This window comes from Rhododendron vialii, chromosome 11a, assembly GCF_030253575.1.
Source record: "Rhododendron vialii isolate Sample 1 chromosome 11a, ASM3025357v1".
Lineage (NCBI taxonomy): Eukaryota > Viridiplantae > Streptophyta > Magnoliopsida > Ericales > Ericaceae > Rhododendron > Rhododendron vialii.
The window spans coordinates 17,567,955-17,583,496 of NC_080567.1; the positions used below are offsets into that span (position 1 = coordinate 17,567,955).

Sequence of the window (15,542 nt, forward strand, 5' to 3'; positions counted from 1 at the left end):
CTTGTTTACATGAAATTCTGTGTACATTTACATCAGGAAGGAACCAGAAGTCCAAGTGGGAAACCCCTCCTCTCTCTCACTCACTCTTTCTTTAAATCAAATATATATTGTACAAAAGAAGAGAGAGAAAATAAACCCTGATTTTTTAACTGTTTCCGGGTTTTATCACGATTATTAGAAAATAGTCCTTGAAATCATAATAAACACTTATTGTAATTATGTTGCATTTTTATTTTTTAGAAAATACAACTTTGAAAAGTAAAACACCCTTTTTTCGGTGTTTTTCCTTAAAAATATGCTCGTTTTCCAGAGAAATAAATACTATATTCGTCAATGCAACAAATATTATGGAAAATTGATTCTAAAACAGTATAACGACGCTAGTTTTTATTAGCATCCTCTATGCCTATGATAATTGTGTTTTTTTTTTGGTTTCCTTTGACCCCAATTTATTCATCAAAGTTGTGCATAAACTTTTTTAGCCTGATCAACTTCTCTCTTCCTTCTTGTTAGGATAGCCGAAGCAAGCGTGGAGCCTACATTTATCAAAACCAGAAATGCTGCCCCTAAATACACGCCATCTTTGACTACGTAACACTCGCCGTCTAACCATCCTTTGCCGTAGGGCTGCCTTTTATTCATGCTTGTGGCTACGCTTATAAATGTGATGGCAATCCCAAAGCTGATCCTGCAAAACCCATTAAATATGATAATTGTTTATACCCAGATCAGAAAAGAAAAGAGAAAAAGAATTATTCATATGATTGACCATGTTTCCACTTCGAAAATAGAAATAGCTTTTGTAGTCCTTTGTTTTTTTCATAAAGCTATAGGGACCGATCGATAAACATATATACACAAAAAATAAGGTGTTTGAATCAAACACCCTACACATATTGTATGCTGTTGATTTTCGCATGAGCTCCCTCTTTTTATTTTTGAGAATTTTTAAAAGGCTTAAATCGACCGTCTGGTGACTGAAGACGATCAGACACGATCATCGATATGATTTCAGTAGGGGACCAGTCGGTTCCTAGACTGCCTGTTTTTTTCCTGCCCCTGTTTGGGTTGAAGGGAGTGGTTGGTGATAAAGAAATTAAGATACATCCAGTTGTCCCATCACTCCCATGTGTTAAGGTTCTACCTACGAATCCGGGCCAAAATAATATAAGACCCCTTAAGAAAAACTTAGTGTACTTATTTTTTGAGTTAAAGATGATATATATATTTTTTCTCAACTACAGATGATATATTACGAGAGAATAATTTGTTTCGTAAAGCGGAAAGGTACTTACAAAATAAAAATCAAAGAGGAACGGGAACTAAGGCGTAGTTCGGATGTGTGTGGCCAATGATAAATATTAATCGATCCGCGCGTAGGCCCATGTACCTTATCTGAGTTATAAAAAAAATCAAAAAGTTGATAAATATTTATATTTCTAGTGGTACGCAGATAAGCTTCAGCTAGTTTTGCAGAGAGATTTGTTTTCGTGAATTTGTCCAAAAAAACAGCAAATCTAGTTGGTCACTACGTGTATTTATTTAATGATGACAATGATATCAGTTGGGATAAGGCCGCCCGTTCGGACAAATAAGCCACGGTGGCTTATTTTTTGTCCTTATTCAAATTTTTTTCGTATCACTTGGCTTATTATTATTTTTTTGGGGATTATTGCATCCTCACGGCAAGAGGAATCTAAAAAGTAAAAAATTTTGACCGAAATCTAATTTTTTTTGAATAAAGACGAAAAAAGTGGCTTATTAATTTTGTTTCGTCTTTATTCAAAAAAAATTGGATTTTGGTCAAAATTTTTTACTTTTTAGATTCCTCTTGTCGTGAGGATGCAATAATCCCTAAAAAAATGATAATAAGCCAAGTGATACGAAAAAAAATTAAATAAGGACAAAAAATAAGCCAAAGTGACTTATTTGTCCGAACACCCCCTAAAGAGCTTTAACCCAAAAGTTTTCATGTATGGGCTGATTGTTGTCAATAGGTCTCCTGGGTGGATATGTGGTCAATGACAAAACAGCAATGCTACACACACAGCAAAAGTGAACAGATTTTGTGCACAGATTTTTTGTGGGGTCCATTACGGGTTCTACATAAATAATTCGAGCCGTTCATTAAATGTAAAACATTTTTTCAAGGGCCCCCGCGAAAAATCAGCTCAATTCGATACTCATAGGTGCTCGATTCAATCATTTAACTTTTCATTCGAATTTCAGGATAATGAAAAGTTAGATGATTGAATCGAGCACTTATAGGTGTTGGATTAAATTGATTTTTTGCGGAGGCTCTTGAAAAAATATTTTACATTTAATGAACGGCTTGGATTATTTAATGAACGGCTTACATTAAATGTTTTACAAAAAATCTGTGCACAAAATCTGTGCATTTTTACTGTGTGCGTAACATTTATGAATGACAAAAGAGATTACTAGCTAACTACGTAGACAAGCAGCATAGCCCGTTATTATGATTCCTGTAACCTGAACCGCAGTTCAGAATTACTCGGCTCGACAGTGTCAGGCCCGTTCTTATTTTTTAAGAAAGTAATTTCAAGTTCAAAAATTATATGTTCACGCAGATAATTTTTCTATCACTATGGATCTTAGTTTGATAGATCTCATTGAGATCTTTAATAAGGTGCGAAAAAAATTAAAAAATTATTTTTTATGTACATTATTTTTTAGTTTAAAAATATAAAATAAGCTGTTTATTTTTTAAGAAGATTTCTGGAATGAGACCTCACAATTTTAAGAGAGATGCTACATACACTACATAGTTACACTACATTTTATGTAGAGCTCATTTCAGGTTTCGAAAAAATTCAGAAAAATATTCATAAATTCTAAAATATTATTTTATGGGGCTCTGTAAAAAATTAGCTTCAACGGATATTGGTAAGTATTATTTCTAAATTCGTTGTGGCGAAATTATGCAATTTCACCCCAATGAATTCAAAAGTAGTATTTACTGACATTCATTGGAGCTCATCCTAGGTCTCAAAAAAATACAGAAAAATGTCCATAAATTTTAGAATAATATTTTATGGGGCCCTGTAAAAAATCAGCTCCAACGAATATCGGTAAGTATTATTTTTTGATTTGTAGGGGCGAAACTGCTCAACTGTTCAGTTTTGTCCCTACGAATCAAGAAATAATACTTATCGATATTTGTTGGAGTTGATTTTTTACAGGGCCCCATAATATATCATTTTAAAGTTTATGAACATTTTTCTGTATTTTTTTGGAACCAGAGGTGGACCCTACAAAAAATGTAATGGATAATGCATTAGTTGAAGGTAGTGTACCTAGAGTTATTATTTTTTTCTAGGTAGTACGCGAGACAATGGTATTTTTCGAAATATAAATTTTTTTTTTATGACTAACCAGTATCCAATGAGACCCAATTAAAATTCAGAAAGTCTACACATACAGCAGATCTGTGCACAGATTGTGTACAGATTTTGTTGTGGAGCCTACCACGGGTCTTATACAAATCATTCGAGCCGTTCATTAAATGTAAAATATTTTTTCAAATGTCTCCGTAAAAAATAAGCTCAATCTAATACCTATAGGTGCTCAATCCAACCATATAATTTTTCATTATCCGAAAATCTGAATGAGAAGTTAAATGGTTGGATGAAGCACCTATTGGTATTGGATTGAGCTTATTTTTTACGGGGACTTTTGAAAAAATGTTTTATATTTAATGAACGGCTCGGATGATTTGTGTGGGACACGTGGTGGGCCCCACAACAAAATCTGTGCACAATCTGTGCACAAATCTGCTGTGTATGTAGCAGGACTCATTAAAATTAGGACAAAATACTGTATAACATTACCCAACACATGACCCGATAACATGCAAATGTAAATCGCTTCCAACACAGAACAATTATCGTGTCAGTTCAACGACTTGTGTGTGTTTACCTGCTCTCTCTCTCTCTCTCTCTCTCTCTCTATATATATATATATATGAAAATAAATGCAATCCCACAATTGTAACCAAATAACAATTGTGGATATATCCCACGTGATACCTGCTTGACGCATCCGAATCGTTCAATACATTTTTTGACGGTTCGAATTGAAATTCTCTCTCTCTTCTCATTCTAACACTTTCTCTCTCCAGATTTGAGCCGTTCAAAAAACGAAATGGAAGGCTCGGATGCTCGAGCAGGCACCACATGGTACCCGCCCGGCACTGAAATTTTTTCCCAAGAATGCCGAACAAAAATAAAAAAAAAATCCCAAGAACAGGGGGAAAAATTTGGCAGAGATAGAGGCCACATACCATGAAAGGAACAGAAAAATGCTACCAATGGTGGGTTTTCTAGCATCGCAGCTGGTAATTCTCTTCTCTCTTGAACAGAAATTTCTACAAACAATCAAGCTTCCGATGATCTGGGCCGCGCAAAGACAGATCAAAGCCACAATTCCGAATCTAAATGCGCGACTCTTTGGCAAATAACACAATTTCCCATCCCACTTGAGATCCTCCCACTGCCAAAATACCCAAAACAAAACGAAATCAAAACAGGCATAAAAACTGAAAAAGAAAACGATAAAGTGATTTTAATTAATTGCACCTTTGTTCTTTGGAATTCAGAAGCGACGCAGAGCGAAAAGGAAACGATTCCAAGGGACGTGATGATGACAGAGAGGATTGTTGTGGAAACAGAGTGGGTTTTTTCCATGTGGGTGTTTTCTGTTTTTGTTTCTCGAAATTGGGAATTGGGTAGAGAGGGAGGAAGGAGAAGAAGGATTTAGAATTACTCAAAGGAAAGGAAGGTTTGGTGGAGTCTTTCATTTGCTTGGAAAGAGAGGTACCATATTATTACTTGGTTGGGTTTAGTGAGGTTTGGAATATTTTTGGGGAGGTTTTGGATATCTATGATCTCTTGTGGTTTGACATCAAGCTGGTGAACTGCGTCAATGGTGGGGTTGCCTGGCTGAGGAGAGAGAGAGGGAGAGAGAGAGAGAGTGGGGGTATTTATTCTTTGTTGTTGTTGTTGTTGTTGTTGTTGTTGTTGTTGTTGATCATGGGTATTTATTCTATTCAATTGAGGGGTTTAGGATGGTTCAAAACCGATGGTTACATTAATTAATTTAATAAATGGTTTTTAGTGCTAGTAATATTTTTAATTTTTTTAAATAAATGGATGTCTAGACTAGATTGCGTATACCTTGACTAACGGGGGCCTGAAGTACTCACTTCAAGCAGCCGCAAAATTTTGAATGTTTAACCTTTCGTGGGATTCAAATTTGCGACTTTTGGGAAACAAGCTAGTTAGGTGGTGTTCCGGATTATCCCCTTAAAAAATAAATACGTATTTGCAATTTTTAAACTTAAAAATAATAGGCTTACTGAATTAAAAAAATATGCGATGTGGATCTTGTTTGTCAAACCCTAAAAAAAAAATTGAAAAATTATTTTCGTAAACTCATTATTTTTAAATTTAAAAATAGGTCATTATTTTTTAAGTACTTATTTTGGATTTGTTCATGTCGATTTGGCCAAATATGGGTTTTGTTTAGTGCAAGTAATATTTTTTTCAATCTTTGGTATCTTAGATTTAATTTATAATTTTGTAGGGAAATCCCAGTAGTTTTATGTGGCGTACTTCCTAGAAGCAGGAAATTTTTTTCGTTTTTTCTTGAGAAAAATTATAGAAGGTGTTGACTAGGTATCTCCATCCCATCCGCCACCAACATCGGAAATAAAATGTACTCTATTTATTTTAAATACAATTCAGGGTGTTCAGGTCGAAATCAGATTTTGTTTTTGTGATGCAAAATAGGGCTCATTCCTATTTGATTCGACGATTCGATCATTTCATATTCTATGGTTTAATGTACTTCTTGTCCGTGAATGGACATTGGCATCCATCTAACCAAATCGTATTTGTTTCAAGAAAAATAAATGAACAAAATAAATGAACAAACTCTTACCACATTTCTTTTCAGGAAAAAATTAATTCGATTATGCCTTTATCAATTTCCGAGCGACTTGATTTTGTACATCAACGATTAATACATCATGAATCATGACAAGCTAAAAGAATTGCTATAATCGACAAAAAGAATTATGGTGAATCCTATTTTGCGTTACATAAGAGACAACATGAGAGATTATCGAATAAGAGGGATCTAGATTTGTTAGGTTCAATTTATGTGTCTGTCGACTAATCTTGAATGACCAATTTAATTTTGTAGGGAAATCCCAGTAGTTTTATGTGGCGTACTTCCTAGAAGCAGGAAATTTTTTTCGTTTTTTCTTGAGAAAAATTATAGAAGGTGTTGACTAGGTATCTCCATCCCATCCGCCACCAACATCGGAAATAAAATGTACTATATTTATTTTAAATACAATTCAGGGTGTTCAGGTCGAAATCAAATCTTGTTTCTGTGATGCAAAATAGGGCTCATTCCTATTTGATTCGACGATTCAATCATTTCATATTCTATGGTTTAATGTACTTCTTGTCCGTGAATGGACAGTGGCATCCATCTAACCAAATCGTATTTGTTTCAAGAAAAATAAATGAACAAACTCTTACCACATTTCTTTTCAGGAAAAAATTAATTCGATTATGCCTTTATCAATTTCCAAGCCACTTGATTTTGTACATCAACAATTAACACATCACGAGTCATGACAATAAAAAAGAATTGCTAGAATCGACGAAAAGAACTATAGTGAATCTTATTTTGTGTTACATAAGAGACAACATGAGAGATTATCGAATTAGAGGGATCTAGATTTGTTAGGTTCAATTTATGTGCCTGTCGACTAATCTTGAATAACCAATTGCACTCTCCACTAGACGGTACCCGTATAGACTCACGTTACAAGAGTTGATGACATGATTTGAACCTGAGACAAAGAGTAAACTCCTGAATCTCTAACCTTGACTACCAAACCATTTAATAAATGACGACAAACCGGAAGAGCAAAACTTTTCGGCCAAATATATATAAAAGAAGAAGTATTAAAGCCATTTTTTATTTTATGTAAAAAACAAACAAACAAGAATTAATTATAGAAATCAAATGGGCCTGGGCCATGGGAGGTGAGGGGAAGGGAAGGAGACAAGAGTCGATCTAAGCTGAAAGTGAATATGAGAAATCAAATACTGGGCCAGCTCCTCTGCTAAGTTTAGGTCCAGGACGTGTTTTGATAATTAATATCCGTAAAGGATAAGCTACGAACATTTGTTAATACTGAAAATGTCTTTGAAGGGTATTAATTATCAAAACACGTCCTGGGCCGTCATTTTCCCAAATATAAAAATGCACGTCATTTTAAAATATTTGCTGGCTTATCTTTTTTTCAAAAATATATTTCACGGTGTCCAGGCAAGCGCACTCACACCTTAACTTATTTTGAAAATTAATAGTCACTATCCAATAGCAGGGCTCATTTATAACCGGAGCAAAGCTCCATACGGACTGACTCCTAAGAAATTTCGCACTTGAAACCTTGAAAGGAGACAAAACCTTAAGCCTCAATCTTTTAGCACTAGGGGAATCTCTTGGGGGTTTTGCGCGAAACCTTACCTTAAAAATAGTGTTCTACTCATGGCACGAGTTAAGCTAGGAGCACAAGTTTATAACAAAATTTGAAAACCAAATGTATGTGCACTTTTGTTAGTGGAACGCGTGACCACATGTATCAAACGGTTTCAGACATAGTTGTATCTGGAGTTATCTTCAAATTAAAATTGTACGTGTTATTGGACTTTCACTATTTGATTTGTCGTCAATGTATTTCTAAGGTTACATTTCCATAACATTTTACATGAGAGATTTTCCCTCTGAAATGTTCTTGTTATGATGCCATTCATCCACAAGTCCATGAGAGCAATTTCGTTCACACTCGAAAGGAAGTGTTCATTTTGAGCTCCATTTCGATGATCGAAATCATTCATTTTCTCCAGATTCATTTGATAGGAGACATTGCAAGAATTCAGCTCAATCGGACTTTGGCAACTGTCTGATCTACATACTAGCAATTCTTGAGTCGAGAATTTTAAAGCAAAAAATAAATGTTTAGATTTAAGCAGTTTCTAATAGCAATCTTAACAAGTGAATCTGTACAAAACAAATGGTTTGGATCATCAAAGTGAGATCTAGAACAAACACCTTTGTCGAGAGTGAACAAAGCAAGGGTCGACAAGATTACTCTCAGAAGTACGTCTGGCCATGGGGGAATAATGCAGTATTTTAAACGGACTTTTCATTCCTTTCGTTGAATGAAAGACTAACTAACGCAAATGGAGTGGTGACCGAATGATACACTTTTTTCCTCTCATGCATATGACCTGGGTTTCTACCGGCCCCCACTAACTTAAAAGAAAAATACTTAACTAATGACTAATGAGGTACGTACGTAACAGCGGATTAAAACTTGTTTTTTGCATAATAATATTATTAATGGGGTTACCAAAGGCCCAATAACATATTAGACTCCTTTAATCTTCGGGTTTTAGGGTTGGGCTTCGCTTATAATAGGCTGTCTAGGCCTAAAATGCAAAGAAATAGGAGTACCTACTTTTGATTTGTGAATTGATTTTCATTTCCCCTTTTAATCATCCACACTTATATGTTGAAAATCAAGAACGTGACAAGTATGCTAATCGGTACGAGATTGATAACTTTGATTCGGAATTCTGAAAGATATTTACCCCTGCTGAGTTGTCATCTTGGTTTCAATTATTAATAAAATTCCTTCATTTTTCCAGATAGGAAAATATTACTCCACTACTTTCTTGAATTAACAATTTAATTTCTGGCGCAATATTCTCCCTCCTTTTTCGCTCTCAAACGGCAAAAATGGGATTGGGCCGTCCAGGTGGGTCTTTTTGGGGGTCGTTTCGGACCTATTTTGACCATAAAAATCGTTAATTTTTACAACTCTCGATCATCGGGAGCATTTGATAAAGTGGGCTTGAAATGGCTCGAAAGGAGCTTCAATAGCTGGGGCGGTCCCAAAGGAGTGCAAAGGGGGGACTCAGGCCCTGTAAAACTCTAAATTTTCTCACGTATTATACTAATTTTCAGGTTAAAAGTAAAAAATGTTCTATGGGATTGGCCCTGGCAAGTCCCTTCAATGATTTTTAGGTTACGTGTATAAATTAAACGGTAGCTAACATATACACGCAATATCGTCTCTTATTCAGACCTTACAAGTATCAATATATACTTAAATGATTATGAAAATACACATGCAAAACACAAATTCTGTATCCAACTCCAAAATGAGACGAGGATCCTTAATTTCTCATCTGCATATCATATTTTGTTTTTGAAGTTCATTTCATACTATAGTATATATTAGGGTGGTTTTGGAGTTGTGGCTCACAAATCTTGACCAGGCTAGCTAGCTATTCTCCGGTTGAAAATGGTAAGCCATTCGTAGCCTGCATCTACATCTGCAAGCTTAATGTAGAAAATTAAGGATGATTATGATCTGGTCCATGAAGTAATATATATATATATATACACACACACACACACACACACAGAGTCCGTCTCCCGTAAGGACCACCTCATTTTAATAAAATGCGGACCTCCCTTTCCCGATTGAATTTCGATGATCCGAGCCGCTCAATGTGTTCAGAACGTGATTTTAAGAGTACCCGGGAGAAATCAGAAAAAAAAATGACCGGGAAGGGCTTCATCCGAGCAGTTTTTGTTTGTTTTTTATCGAACGGTTCAAACAAAAACTGCTCGGATGAAGCCCTTCCCGGTCATTTTTTTTGCCGATTCTACAAAGGTATCCTTACAATCATGTTCTGAACACATTGAGCGGCTCGGATCATCGAAATTCGATCGGAAAATGAGAGAAATGAGGAGGTCCGCATTTTAATTAAAATAAGGACTCCCTCATTTGAGACTAACTATATATATATATATATATATATACACACACACATATATGAGAGAGAGAGAGAGAGAGAGAGAGAGAGAGAGAGAGAGAGAGAGAGAGAGAGAGAGAGAGAGAGAGAGAGAGAGAGAGAGAGAGAGAGAGAGAGAGAGAGTACATATTAGGATGATTATGGTTTGGTCCATGCGAGAAATTTTTCAATGCTCGGTGGGTACCACGTGGTGCCCGCTCAGCACATTTGAGTTGTTTGATGCGATTTTGGACGGCTCAGCTTTGGAGAGAGAAAGGCAGGGGTGAGGAGAGAGAATGCTTTAATCTGAGCCGTCCAAAAGTGCATCAAACGGCTCGGGAGTGCCAAACGGGTACCACGTGAGATATACTCGCTCCACACTGAAAAATTTCTCGGTCCATGAAGGAATATATATATTTATAGTACATATACATATTTTTCTATAAGAATATAAGCAATGGTGTTCCTTTAGATACAAAATGCTGAGAAATTTTTCAGTGGTGGGTGGGTACCACGTTACCCGGCAGACGTGGTGTCCGAGCGGGCACATCCGAGCCGTTTAAAAGAGTATTGTACGATCCAGATTGAAACACTCTCTCTTCTCTCCTCTTTCTCTCTCATTTTCCTCTCTCCAAATCTGAATCATCCAAAACCGAAATGGACGGCTCAAATGCACCGAACGGATACTAGGCACTAAAAAATTTCTCCAAAATGCTGAGCACATGAAGGAGATCAGATTACAAATTTTTCAAAAGATGAAGACAAAAGCCTCAACCCACCCATGCAATCGATATTTCTTTTGTGCATGTTTGCAAGTTGATTGTTTTACTATTAATTAATAAAGGTTACTTTCACTGACCTCCCTTAAAGTTTTTGAAAATTACAAGGACGCCCTTGAGATTTCTTACACATCGTTTTTCCTTAATTAGGAAACAATTATGAAAATCTTCCGTTCTGTTAGATTACCCAAACGACACAAATGTCCTAATCACATAAATGTTCTTCAGAACATAAATATTGAAATTTGTAATTCCATTGATAATTTGATACCATACCTCTCTCAGAAACTTTGAACATTGATCTAAGACCTCTACTTTGGACCTAATTGTAGCAGCACATTAAGTGGTACTAATGTTGAACCATATTCTAACAACGGTGATTCTATATGGATCCACATGCTATCTAGGTAGCCCAGTAATTTTTTTCCAAACTCATTTAAAAAATTTATACTAATTCCCAAATCTCCTCGATTGTCCTCTAAACCTTATTCAAAACTTAAATTTTTTTCTACTCTCAGGTTCAACATATTTCATCTCAAAGTGGCCCATATTTGATTGAGATATTTTGATTCCTTATTGCTCAGCATCAAGCAAAGTCATGAGTCATGACAAACATTAGCATAAAGATTAGTATTAAGATCTGTGGACGACATGGAAAAAAGAAGTATAAAGGGATGTGATTTGAAGGGCAATTTGTCTTTTAAGAGTTAAATTTAACACGTACTCCTTGTGGTTACTTAAACTTAGGGAAGGAGGAATCTAGTAAGTGTTTCAAAGTTAGAGAGAGGGAAATGTCATTTCAAAAACCTAAGAGAGGTCTCTATAATTGTAAAAAACCTTGGGGGAAGTTTTTTTTTTTTTAAGAAGTCATTCATTCATCATAAGCCCATCGGACAATACAGATTCTAGAAAAGATAAAGGAAAGAACCAGAGCTACCTAAATTTCGATCTCAGGCATCTATTGCCGAAGCAGGTCCGACAATATCAGCTGTACTTAAGAACCAATTTAGGTCTAGATAACATAGGATCTAAAAGATTCATAACTCAAACCCTAAAAACTAAGCCCCGCTGAAATCTGAAGGCAAATAACTACAATATTAACTACAAGCTAACTGCTCTCATGGACTAATCCACAAGGGTCGCTGGTCAGAACTGGACGAGAGCCGAAACACCCGAACCAGAGTAGTGGAAAGACTCCAAGGCAAGCCCCAGCTGATATAGCGAGCTCCGAACATACCGACCGCGATTCAAACGTGTCGTTATGCCCAGGGACGGATTCAGAAATGACGTTTAGTGGGAGCACCTTGTTAATCATAGTGGCGAAAATTTATTTTTCTAGCTAACCATAATAAGATCGTACACAATTAAGGCATACATTACAAACTACAAAAATATATAACACATACTTTCACTTAAATTATGTAAAAATAAGCAAAAATTCTCAGACAAAATTTGAGAGTATGTTTTACATGAACATCGACAAGTTTTAGAATGATCGATATAGTTTTTTTAATGATATTATTTTAAAATATTGCTTTTAAACGGTTAAAAATAAATACAATTAAGAAAGAATCGATCAAAATAGACAAATAGTTCGAAAATCAACAAGTATAAATACACCATATGACGAAATTGAAACATAAAACTAGTTTTATATGTGTATTTTCAAGATATATGCACGTGTTTATGTGTAGTAACACACTTAATTTTATAATTATGCAAAATATACAAAAATATAACAAAATTATTTTAGTTTCGAGCGGGGGACACGTGACCCCCTTTCCCTCCGTCCCTGGTTATGCCCACGACGACTGTAGACCAGCCTTCTTCCAGCCGAACTGTTGCACAACCAAATCAATACCACCGAACCATTACCAACCCTTGTTACACCACCGAACCACCATCAGCCCCAAACAAACACCAACAAACCACCATCAACAGACCATTCCTCAATAGGCGCCGGATTATTCGCCCACCATCTTAACCACACCAGATTTGGGGAAACCAAACTGGTACAAGACTGAACTGATTCGGGGGAGACCCAAACAACCGGTAGAAGAAGAGAAAAAAAAATCAGAAAAAAACAAGCCCTAACCCAACCGCACACCTTATTAGCTCGTCGACGACCCCGAGCAAGACAGATCTGGACCGCTGTGTGAAACCAAGGACTGTGGGTCACCACCAATTGCCGGACAAAGCCGCTGCAAGGGGGAACCACGACTGACCAAACAACAAACACACCCAAACTGAGAGCACGGAAAGCCAATCAGAGGGAGACTAACGAGGCAAGGAGGGCGGGGGGAAAGAAAAGGAGAGAGGGAGGGGGGGTGGTGGAAAGGAGGGAGAGAGGCGGAGGCCTCCCCGCGGCGGCGGCGGCACGGGTTTCTACTGTTGGGAGAGTTTTTTTAGAGAGAGAGTTGAGTGGGCTGGACCGTCCAACCTTGGGGGAAGTTAGCGAAATCAATAATTATAGATGCAACTTTTGTGTTCCCACATCCTTCAAATAAGAGACTTATTAAAAGCCTCCTCCTTTTCCATCAGAAAAGTTGCACCATAGATACAATCATGATATAGCAAAGGTATACAAAAATGTATTTTTCTATTCAATTTATTCAAAGGATTTTTTATTGGTCTCTGATGATTGATGAGTCCTGCAATCAAGCTAAGACCGCATAAAGTTGTACTAAGTCGGTGACGAATTTCAATTGCAGTTTTTATTTTTGGCTATGCACTGATTTTTGCACTCCTTAAATTATTAATTGCTTTGTAAAAGGAAGTGTTAAATCAAGTCCATAGGAAAAAATCAACTCTATATAGGGATTGATTTTCGCACTTTCTATTTAGAGTATGGTTAATAATTTAGAGAGTGTGAAAATTAATGTCTTTTTTGTTACCATAACCAAATAGTGAAATCTAGAATTCTTCATTAGAAATTTTTTTTGAATGACGAAAAAAGATTTTATTAATCTTCGAATGCGAAAACAAAGACTAAAAGGAGTAAGAAGAAAGATAATAAGTGTCCATTCAAGACTCAAGCTTTTGATTGACAAGATGCCAACCTAAGAAACACCCTAATGGACAAAGCCTAGTGCCTAAGAGGCCTAAAGGCCTAAATAAAATATTAAACACAAGTGAAAAGCAACCCAAACACCAAAGAATGCCTAAAAGTCGAAGTACAAGGGGAAAGCCTAACAATTAAAGCCCAAAACACACCAAACCCTAAATAAATTAGGGAGGGTGTGTGAAGATCTGGAGCCCATACGCATCGTCACGAAGCACCAAAGACCGTCATGAATCCGCCGTATGTTGTCGGTCCTAAAAATCGATCGGAGAATCGCCAGCCGCAAAGCAACCACGTTAGGACCACCACACCTTGCATCACCTGGAAAAAAAATCCCAAAACCTAAAACTAACCCAAACAAATTCATCTACTGCCACCACTAAACCTCCATTGGCTGCCACCATGCAGAAATCAAACCCAACCAGAAAAAACCCAAACAGGCCGAGACAAAAAGAAACCACCAGAGTCCGGCACGACTGCCACCAACTCTGCAAACCCAAGCATCGTTGAAGACTGTAACGCCATTGTCGCCCAAAAAGAAGCTCCAGACACAAAATCAGCTGCATCTGAATCTTGACCTCCGTCTACCACAAAGCCCCGTTGTCATTAGCTAGGTTGAAGCGAAATATACCTCGGAATATAGGCAGAGGGAAACCTTGCGCGTCCTCCTCCATCTACCGCCGGACCACCCTCACCATTAAGCCCATACCGGAATCTCCCAAGATAAAGAAACCGGTGGGCGATCGGCGGTAGCCTGACGGGAAGAGAAACTAATGATTTGAAACCGGCGGAAGAAAAGAGACGCCAAAGATGAATCGGTTGGAGCAAGGATAGGGGGTGAGAAAAAAGAAGGGCGGTGAGAGAAATGGAAGAGGAGCACTCGGGGGAGGAGGAAACCCCCCCGGTTGATCAGAAGAAACCCTAGCCTTATGGTCTTCTAGAGGGAAGGCAGAGAGATATCAGCCCTTTTTCTTAATATCCACGCTCCTTTTTTTATTTTTTAGTATCGAAAGTGTATGTATTTTTTTTGTTAAAAAATAAAAAAGAAGTGTAGATATAAAAAAGAGAATGTGAAAATCAATTTTCTTTTGTAGACACCTCAATCTGGACTTATTAATTATCTTTAATTTATGGCCTTAGGGCTCCCCGATGATGAAATTGAATTAAAACAAACTTTGGACAAACTTGGACGATGCTTCTTCTTTTTCAAAACAAACCAAAATCAACTTTTCCCGACACACTAAGGGTAAAATAGGTACACATTTCAATGTATAAAATATTTTTTAATAAAACTAATTGGGTTAGAAAGAGGACTCAGCCAGATTTTCAACGCTTTGAAAAATATTCAAATATGAATTCGGGAGTGTCCGTGACACCCTTCTGAAGTTGGGCAGCCACTCTTGAATGCTCAAGACCTCTGTCACACCCAATGGGTGAAGAGATCCTCCACTCACCCCACTTTTTTCATTTAACGTTCAAATCTGGTCCAGGTCAATACTTAGCCTGAGTATTTAGAAGACCAAAAGACCAATGATGGTAATTTTCCCCCAAAAAAATATTTTCATTATTTTTGATTTTATTTTCAAAAGCAAATCCTAATTTTCTTCACACCTATAAATAATTAAATACCCCTCTCTTTCAATACACAAAAGGGGCCACAAAATTTCACTTTCTCACTCCCCTATTTTTAGAAAACCCTAGTTCTCAAACACCTTCAAATATTTTCCAAAAAATCTTTTAGTTTCTAAGGAAATCAAAAACATTTCTTAAAGAAAATCCAAAAATCACAAAAAC

The 15,542-nt window shown here is 36.7% G+C and overlaps 1 protein-coding gene across 1 annotated transcript; it reads right to left on the minus strand.

Annotated features, from left to right (window-relative positions):
- Nucleotides 1-448: 448 nt before the first annotated feature.
- LOC131307655 (protein MODIFYING WALL LIGNIN-1-like) lies at nucleotides 449-5,032 on the minus strand. The gene is made up of 3 exons (XM_058334277.1): nucleotides 4,599-5,032; nucleotides 4,304-4,512; nucleotides 449-688 (listed from the first exon to the last, which is right to left on the minus strand). Exons 1-3 carry the CDS (start codon nucleotides 4,704-4,706, stop codon nucleotides 457-459), a joined length of 549 nt encoding a protein of 182 aa, XP_058190260.1. The 5' UTR covers nucleotides 4,707-5,032; the 3' UTR covers nucleotides 449-456.
- Between the last annotated feature and the right edge of the window lie 10,510 nt (nucleotides 5,033-15,542).